Source organism: Colobus angolensis, unplaced genomic scaffold (genome assembly GCF_000951035.1).
Source record: "Colobus angolensis palliatus isolate OR3802 unplaced genomic scaffold, Cang.pa_1.0 Scaffold385, whole genome shotgun sequence".
In the NCBI taxonomy this organism is placed as follows: Eukaryota; Metazoa; Chordata; class Mammalia; order Primates; family Cercopithecidae; genus Colobus; species Colobus angolensis.
Genome location: NW_012117210.1, coordinates 1,606,777 through 1,616,656, shown reverse-complemented (window position 1 = coordinate 1,616,656; position 9,880 = coordinate 1,606,777). Strand labels below are relative to the sequence as shown.

At 40.0% G+C, this 9,880-nt stretch overlaps 1 protein-coding gene across 4 annotated transcripts in view; it reads right to left on the bottom strand.

The window, feature by feature from the left end:
* SYTL4 (synaptotagmin-like 4) overlaps nt 1-9,880 on the bottom strand; it is a 56,579-nt gene that overhangs the window by 15,434 nt on the left and 31,265 nt on the right. For all 4 annotated transcript variants that reach the window (XM_011954563.1, XM_011954562.1, XM_011954561.1 and 1 more), the window contains 4 exons: nt 1,656-1,757; nt 1,115-1,190; nt 622-712; nt 409-512 (listed from right to left, as the gene is read on the bottom strand). In XM_011954563.1, the coding sequence (XP_011809953.1) occupies nt 409-512; nt 622-712; nt 1,115-1,190; nt 1,656-1,757 (373 nt within the window). The remainder of the gene's footprint in view (nt 1-408; nt 513-621; nt 713-1,114; nt 1,191-1,655; nt 1,758-9,880) is intronic.

The following is a 9,880-nucleotide window of genomic DNA, read 5'->3' as shown; positions in this document are numbered from 1 at the left end:
CCCATCTCTACTAAAAATATAAAAAATTACCCGGGCATGGTGGCACACATCTGTAATCCCAGCTACTCAGGAGGCTGAGACAGGAGAATTGCTTGAACCAAGAAGGTGGAAGTTGCAGTGAGCCAAAATCGTGCCATTGCACTCCAGCCTGAGAAACAAGAGCGAAACTCCATCTCAAAAAAAAAAAAAAAAGAAAAAGAAAACAGAAAAAAAAAAGAGACAGCAAAGACAGTCCTTTCCTTTAAGCAAATCAGGAACCAGATTTACTTTAGAAACTTGGGGGTATCAAGTTTCATGTTGCCTTTTCCTAAATAATTAAATAGGTTGATTGAGAATATCAGGTACTAAAGCCAGCTCCAGATAAGTAAAATTTCATGTAGTGACCAAGTAAAATATAAGGGCACCTACCATATCCACATTGAGGCCTGGGACAGATTTGCTTCTGTCTCCCAAGGAGCCACTTTCATGTCCCACATCTTCTGGGCGAAGATCTATCACAGATTTAGTGTACTCTGAGGGGAAGACCAAAAAAGCCAAATCAAAGAGACTTATTCATACCAAGAGCCCATCAAGGGTACTCAGAACTTCAGTCCCAAAAGACCAGTAAGGGAAACCAGTTACCTGAAGGCCTGAGGATTTTTCTGGTGTTCTTCTTAAATATCATCTCACCCTCATCCACAAATACCACATTTTGACCTCCAGGCTGAGTTTCCTAGGAAGGAACAAGGGCAAGAAAATGGAAAAGGACAGATGGATAGGAAGAAGGAGTGAGTAAGGAATGACAGTCTTAAGAAGAATAAGGCTCAGATTTTCACTAAACTATGACAAACTTAAAGGAAAGATTAAATGCCTAGAAATAGTACAAAACATATTTTCTCACACATTTCAACCAAAACTTTAGAAAATGCTCCCAAATGAATCTGAACTGAAATTTGTTTAGTTGAAATTCCTGATTTAAATTCTGCCTAAGAGAATGGAGGGAGGGAGGGAGGGAAGAAAGAGGAAGAGAAGAGTGAGGGGGAGGGAGGGAGGGAAAGATGGAGGGAGACAGGGAGGTGAAGGAGGAAGGGAAGGAAGGGAGGGGAGGAAGGTGGCTCAATAACCTGAAACTTACCTTTTCTACTTGAGATTTGGGAGCAGACATCTTCTTCCATTCTGGAAAGAGGCCAGATTTATCCAGAGAGTCTCTCCTGGAGGTAGATTCAGAAGTTATAACTAAGTCACCTCCTACCCTTCCCCTTCTACCCAGGAATCAAAGCTCTATGGAAGGAGAGCCAGTGGCTTGGGTCATCGTAATAACCAAATTCAGAAGGTACACTTCGCATGTGATTTACCTGGAAGGAATGCAGAAGATCAGAGTGGCAACTTTGCACAAACACACTCATACCCTCATTCTTAAGGGACAGCAGCATCAGTTGCTATTGGGCTAAGAAGAATACTCCAAGGTACTGGGGGAGCTGACTAGGGATGCCAATATGTTCCAAGAAACTGTGCTCAGAGCCAAATAGGTAGACATGCTACTTAAAAGACTTCTGGTGAGGACACAGAAAATACTTCGTTCAACTTCCTGAGGACAGAAGTCAGGAACACTGATGCTGAAGAACAAAATCACAACTTGGGTTTGGAGGAGATGAGGGAAATGGGGAGAACCCTACCTGGAGGTGCTATCTGAGTCAGCTGTGAAGCTATCCAGACTCTCACTCTCAGCTTCCAATGCACTCTTTCCACTTTTCAGCTTTGGCACTTCAAATAGCACACTAGAATAAAAACCAAGAGCCAATATTGAAAGGAAGCAGGTTCTCCTGCCTCTAGTCAGGCCTCTTTCCAATCCATTCACAATCGTAGCCTGAGTGATCTTTCTAAAATAAATATGAGTATACTTTAAACATATAATAAATAAATTAATTAAGAAATAGGGTCTCACAATGTTGCCCAGGCGGGAGTACTGTGGCTATTCACAGGTACCATCATAGTGCACAACTCTCTAACTCCTAGGCTCGAGCAATCTTGCTGCCTCAGCCTTCTGAGTAGCTGGGAGTACAGGCATGTATACCATGGTGCCCAGCTGGGTATACTTTTTTGTTTTTTGTTTTTTTTGAGACAGAGTCTCGCTGTGTCTCCCAGGCTGGAGTGCAGTGGCACGATCTCGGCTCACTGCAAGCTTTGCCTCCTGGGTTCACGCCATTCTCCTGCTGCAGCCTCCAGAGTAGCTGGGACTACAGGTGCCCACCCCCAACGCCCAGGTAATTTTTTTGTATTTTTAGTAGAGACACGGTTTCACCGTGTTAGCCAGGTTGGTCTCAATCTCCTGACCTTGTGATCCGCCCGCCCTGGCCTCCCAAAGTACTGGGATTACAGGCATGAGCCACCGCACCTGGCCCTGAGTATACTTTTAAAACTCTTCAGTGGTTCCCCATTGCTGTTGGGATTTAGCTGAAACTCCTTAGCATGGCAAAAAAAATCCTCATGATTTGGCCCCTGCTCACCCTCTCCAGCCTCATCTTTCACACCCTACTCCTCCTCAAGCTTTATATTTTAGAAAGACAAAGTTATTTTGTTTCTCTGAATATCCTGAAGCTCTCCATCTTCCCTCTTTTATCTGCCTAAGATATTCTTTTCACAATGGCCACTTTTCTTCACCTGGCTCAATCTACTCCTTCTTCAGGTCTCTCCTTATATGTCAATTCCTCCAGATCTCTCTGGCCACGCCCCCATCCTAAGTCTGGATTAGTAACCTTCCTCTGGGCTCCCATAGCATCCTAATTTCTTAGTAACAGTCACCACATATGTAACTATTTATGTATTTTAAACAAATGATTTAATTGGTTCAATAATTTAAACAAATTAATGTCTTTCTCCTCCATTCGACAAAGTTCCATAAGATCAGTGACCACCTATCTTATTTACTGATGTGTTCCCAGTGCCTTGAAAAGACACTAGCATAGAGTACGCACTCAAGAATTTTTATTGACTGAATTACTGAATAAATGCCCTCAGAGGGACTGAGATACATCCATAAATAAGCAGTATGTCTAGAAGACAGTATTCAGGTGACCAGAATTCTTTTTTTAGCTTAATCGCCTTAATGATGGATGACTCTGGGCATTCAAAACACCAGTTCTTATCTTTCAAGGGAAGGACACCATTCCTGGGCCCCTTACCTCAAAGAATTAGTGAGAGCAGCAGGAAAAAGGAAAAAAAAAAAATCCATTCTTCCTCAAATCTCTCAAATAACTTCCCTTGGCTCCCAGGACACCACATTCTCCTGGTTTCCCCCTCCAACCTCACTGGTTGCTGCTTCTCAGTCTCCTTTGCTAGTCCTGCCTCCTCCCATAGACCTCTAATATTTAGATTATGTCCAAACTTCTTCCTCGGGCTGCTCCTCCTCTCTATCTAGAATCATTCCTAAATGATCTCATCTAGTCTCATAGCTTTAAATATCCTCAATAAACTAATAACTCAAATATATGTATTTTTACTTATTTTTTATGTTTTTTGAGATGGAGTCTCTGTCACCCAGGCTGGAGCGCAATGGCACGATCTCGGCTCACTACAACCTCTACCTCCTGGGTTCAAGTGATCTCCTGCCTCAGCCTCTTGAGTAACTGGGATTACAGGCTTGTGCCACCATGCCTGGCTAATTTTTGTATTTTTAGTAGAGACAGGGTTTCACCATGTTGGCCAGGCTGGTCTTGAACTCCTGACCTCAGGTGATCCATCTGCCTCAGCCTCCGAAGTGCTGGGATTACAGGCGTAAGCCATCATGCCCGGCCTCAAATTTATCTCTTACTCAAACTCCAGACTTGTTTTCCCAATGGCCTACTCAATGTCTCCACATGGATGTCTCAAACACAGCAAGCCCAAAACCAAAGCCCTAATCTTCCCCCAAAACTGCTCTTCGCTCTGTCTCATCAAATGGCAATTCCCTTCTTTCATCTCTCAAGTCAAAAATGCTAAAAATCATCTGTTATTCCTCTTTTTCTCACAATACAAATCAAATCTTTCAGCAAATCCTCTTCAATGTATACCTAGACTCTGATCTGTTCTCACTGCTCCACTGCCATTACTCTGGTCCAAATCACCATCATCTAGCTCTTGGATGGTTACAGTAGCCTCCTAACTAATCCTGCTTCTTCCCTTGGCTTTGGCTTTCCCTCAACAGCCAAACTGAGCTTTTCAGACATAGAACTATCATATGACCCAGCAATTCCACTTCTGGATACCTACCCAACAGAACTGAACAATATATGTCCACACAAAAATGTTACATGAATGTTCATAGCAGCATTATTCCTAATAGCCAAAAGGTGAAAACACCCTAAATGTCCATCAATGCATGACTAGACAAACAAAACGTGGTACATTCATATAATGGATTATTCATCAATAAAAGACAATGAAATTCTGATACATGCTGCAACATGGATGAACTTTGAAATCATTATGCTAATTGAAAGAAGCCAAACACAAAAGGCCACATATTGCATTACTGCATTTATATGAAATGTCTAGATTAGGTAAATCCATCGAGACAGAAAGCAGATTAGGGGCTGGGGTAAATGGAGGTGACTACTTAACGGCTATCGGGTTTCTATTTGGGATGGTGAAAATGTTCTGAAATTAGATCATGGTGATGGTTGCACAACATTCTGAAGGTACTAACAATCACAGAACTTTATACTTTAAAATTGGTAAAATGATTTTATGTTACGTAAATTTTACCTCCATTTTTTAAAAGAAGACAAAATAAGGCTGTGTCCCTCAGAGCCATCCTTCTTACTTGGAGTAAAAGACAGAATGCTTACAAGTGCCACCAAAGTCTTAACATGATCTGCTTCTCACCCCATCTCTGTCCTCATCTCCTTCCTCAGCCTCTCTTGCTCACTCAGTTTCAGATTACTCAAAAGTGCCAAACAAAAACTCACCCTAGGATCTTTATACCTCCTTCTTTCCCTATCTACATGCTCTTCCACCAGATACCCTAAGGGTTTGCTCCCTCATTTGTTTCATATCTTTGCTCAAATGTTACCTTGTTAAGACTTGCCCTGGCTATCCTAAAGAAAACAGTATATGTACACACATTCATTCCTGGCACTCCTTATACCTTTGGTCTACTTCATTTTCTCCACAGCACTTGTCAACGTCTGAAATACCATACATTTACTTGACTATCTGTTTATCTCCCACCCCAGAAATCTAAGCCCCACAAACAAGGGGCCTTGTATTCACCAGTGTATCTCAGGGTCTAAAACAATGCCTGACACATAGTAGGCATTCATAGATATTTGTCAAACAAACAAACAAATAGATGCACAAAGAATGAAGTAACCAAAATATATAATGTCTTAGCCAGTAACGAATAAACTCTCCAAGTTGGCACATGACGTTTGAAACAGTTCTGTGAAAACAGACAGCAGGGTTGAAATCCTAGGACTTGCAAGAGGTGAAATATCGGTCATTCCTTGAAAGATATATTAGCTGTATGGTATAAGATATAGCAGGGGGGCTTGATTTCACTTTTTACTTCAGAATTGTCCTTTTTCCCCTTTTGCCCCCAACCCCACCCCCACCAAAAAAACCCAAGCAGAACCATTCCTCCAGCGAGGTACTTTTAACAATGGCCCATGGAGAGTGTTTTTTGCTTGTATTTTTTTCCAAAAGATTAATACATACCAATCCAGAGCTAATACAAACAACCCAAGGGCAAAAAAGCAATTATTTGACATCTGTGCCGTAAAAAATAGACTAAGAGATGGGAGCCCTGGGCTCTAACTATCTGTATGATCTCAGGTAAATCACTTATCCTGCTTTCTTTTCTGCAAAAATAAGGTGGTTGAATTAAATTATCTCTGAGGCTCCATAATTTCATGGGAAAGATCATTTATGGTCACTTAATCTGTTTTCATGTTTAGGATAAATAAGAGTCTTCTGGGTCCAATGAGACAAGAGATCACAGACAACCAGAAGCAGTAGGTTTCAGAAATTACATTCTGACTGATGATGTCAGATGTGTTAATCAGGTTCAGCAAATAAAAGCCATTCTTATCCTTAACTCACAAAGAAAAAAGGGGGCCTCATCACCTGGAACAGATGAGTCACCCACCCAAGGCTGTGTAGATAAAAATCACAGTCCATATATACAATGAAACATCATACAGATGTCAAAAGAATGAAACAGATCCTTGGTGCTGACACAGAAAGATGTTCATGTTATATCTTTCTACAATTTTTTTCTTTTACACTTTGAGTAATAACTGACAAAAATAAGCTGCACATGTTCAAGTGTGCAACGTGACATTTTGAAAAATGTAGACATCTGCGAAACTATCACCAGAATTAAGTTAATGAACATATCTATCACTCCCAAAGGTTTCCTCCTGCCCCTTTCTAATCCCTCCCACCCTTCCTGTAAGTGTTGATCTGCTTTCTGTCACTGCTTTCTAGTTTGTATTTTCTAGATTTTTATACAAACAGAACCATATACAGTATGTACTCTTTACTGCTTGGCTTCTTTCACTCAGCATGATTGTTTTGAGATTCATTCATGTTGTTGCATGTATCAATAGTTCCTTTTTTCCACTGCTGAGTAGTATTCCATCATATAAACAAATCGGTTATCCATTCACCTCCTGATGGACATTTGGTTACTTCCAGGGTTGGGCTATTACAAACAAAGCTGCTGTGAACATTCACGTAGAAGTCTTTGTACAAACATACGTTTTCCCTTCTCTTGAGTAAATACCCAGGAATGAAATGACTTAATCACAAGGTAGGTGCACAACAAACTTTTTAAAATACTGCTAACTGCTTTTCAAATTAGCTATGCCATTGTACATTCCCACCAGCAGTGTATAAGAATTCTAGTTGTTTATAATAGCAAGAAGTAAATGTAGAAAAGAAAAATTTTTTTAAATCCAGTTGTTTTACATCCTCACCAACAATAGGCATGGTTAGTCTTTTTAATTTTAGTCATTCTAGTGGGTATGTAGTAGTATCTTATTGTGATTTTTAGTTCAAATTTATTTAATGACTAAAGATGTTGAGCATCTTTTCATGTGCTTATCTGACATCTCTATATTGTCTTTGGTGAAATGTCTGTTCAAATATTTTGTGCATTTTCTATGGGATTGTCTATATTATTGAGTTTTTACAGTTCTTTTTCTTTCACTTTTTTTCACTTAACATGTATATAGGATCATCCTTTTTTTAAAAATAAGAAATTAAAAACTTAGGAACCCAACCCATATATGTATATTTAGACAGTTTGGTAGTCCACATGCCAAAACTATTCACAAGTATTAACGATAATTATCTGGGGAAGAAGCAGTGAGGTTACTGGAGGACTTACTTTATACATTTCTATACTGTTTTTCAACAATCATATGAAACATGATAGTCATTTCCCTTTGGGTGAGTGAAAATTTGTGAAAAAAACACACACACCATACAAAAGCTAAAAATTCACCGCCACAACCAAATGAGTCAAAAACAAAGCCTCAAGTCACAGATTTCAAAAAGTCATGCCTATGAAAACAGAAGATTTAATTCAGCAAAGCTCCTTAAGTAATCCCTTCCAATGTAGCAATTTGCAGATTAAGTGAGTGAGTGGTCAAGAAAAACAGAAATCTTCAAGATTTATAGCCCCAGGTACCACTGTAGAACCCCAACAGAGACAGACAAGACTGCTGCAAAATGTCATCTCCCAGGGCACTGGTATGAGCTAAGGGATTAACCCAGATCTGGGACAGGTAAGCGCTGAACCAGGACATTTAAGAGAATTTCAAGAGACCAAAACTCAGGACCCCAAGTTGTCTTCTGCACCCACCCTTTCAGGTTACAAGGAAAGAAATATAAAAAGCAATATTCAGTCCTTAAACTAAAGTACAGCTGGGAATGGGGAAAAGATAAATTGTTTCAAGTTGAGGTAAGAAGAATTCACATACACTGTATCAGAGGAAACAAAAGATACAGAGAAAACTTCCCATATTAAAGTTGAGTGAAATGAAGTAAAATAGTCTGGCAGATATATAAATAGCCATGGGGTGGAGAGAAATTAAAACAATTTGCAAGATGGATGAAGAACCAAAGAACTGTGTCTGGAGAAGAATTAACCCTAGTAAAACAAGTAGGTTTCATGTGAGTGCTTTACACTACAGGGGAACTAATAATATAAATTCAATAAAGTGTAAGAATTCAAATACAAGATGATAAAACAAAATAAGAGAAAGAAGATTAGAGCAAAGAACAAATCGAAACCTAAATAAGATAATTTACTCAAATAATTAAATTGGAAGCAGCAAAAAGTAAGGAAGGGAAGGGAACAGGGCATGGGAAGGGAAATAAACTGAAAACCAAACTAATAGCATGGAGGAATGGGTTGGGCTAATCACAGTTAGTTGCTTTCACCATTTTTCCTATTCCATTCACTAATAAAAGAAAACGACAAAAATAGAGGATAAGAAAATCCAGTATCTCTGAGGTAGAGAACTTAACTAATAAAACAGAAAGAAAAAGAGTTCAGAGATATGAAACAGAAAAATTTTCCAGCAATGAAGAAAGAACTCATCAAGGGTATATCACATATAGGGAAAAATGATACAGAATGATCACCATTGAGTTACAATCTTGTTAAATTACTAAACTTCAAGAAAAAGAAAAGAAAATTTTCAGGCAAGTCTAATCTCTCTCTCTCTCTCTCTCATCCATAAGAAAGAAAAACAAGAGTCAAGGTGTCCTCAGACTTCTTCACAGTTACATTCAATGGAGGAAGACAATGGAACAATGTCTACAACATTCTGAAGGAAAGAAAATGTGGCTCAAGAATATAATATCCAGCCAAGATACCATTCAAGTATAAAGGCACCTGGAAGACATTCTTAACATGTAAGAATACAATAAATATAGCACCTGCAAGCTCTTCTTGAAGGAACTCCTCAATGACGAAATCCAGAAAACCAAGAAATAAATCAGAAATAGAGAAGTTGTGGTATAAGGCCTGGTTGTAAGCATACAATCCTTTTAAGTATAAAACTAAAAGGAAACAAACAGATAAAACAAACAGATGAATTTTTTTTTTTTTTTTTTTTTTTTGAGACGGAGTCTCGCTGTGTTACCCAGGTTGGAGTGCAGTGGCGCGATCTTGGCTCACTGCAAGCTCTGCCTCCCGGGTTCACGCCATTCTCCTGCCTCAGCCTCCAAGTAGCTGGGACTACAGGCGCGTACCACCACGCCCGGCTAATTTTTTGTATTTTTAGTAGAGACAGGGTTTCACCGTGTTAGCCAGGATGGTCTCGATCTCCTGACCTCGTGATCCGCCTGCCTCGGCCTCCCAAAGTGCTGCGATTACAGGCTTGAGCCACCGCGCCCGGCCTTTTTTTTTTTTGGACGGAGTCCTGCTCTGTTACCAGGCTGGAGTGCAATGGCATGATTTTGGCTCACTACAACCTCCACCTCCTGGGTTCAAGCAATTCCCCTGCCTCAGCCTCCCGAGTAGCTGGGACTACAGGCGCCCGCCACCTCGCCCGGCTAATTTTTTTGTATTTTTAGTAGAGACAGGGTTTCACCGTGTTAGCCAGGATGGTCTCGATCTCCTGACCTCGTGATCCGCCTGCCTCGGCCTCCCAAAGTGCTGCGATTACAGGCTTGAGCCACCGCGCCCAGCCACAAACAGATGATTTATGGTTATATAAGAGAATGTAAATATTATAAACCCTGACAAAGGAAAAATAATTTGAGTAACAAATAGTAGGGACAGAAGAAAATAACTGGTGGGAAGTGTAAGAAAGCTAACTGCTTCCTCTTTCACAGTAAAGCATCCACTGATAATGTTAAATATTGAAACAGGTAGATTTTTAAAATGACCACTAACTCCAAAGTATCT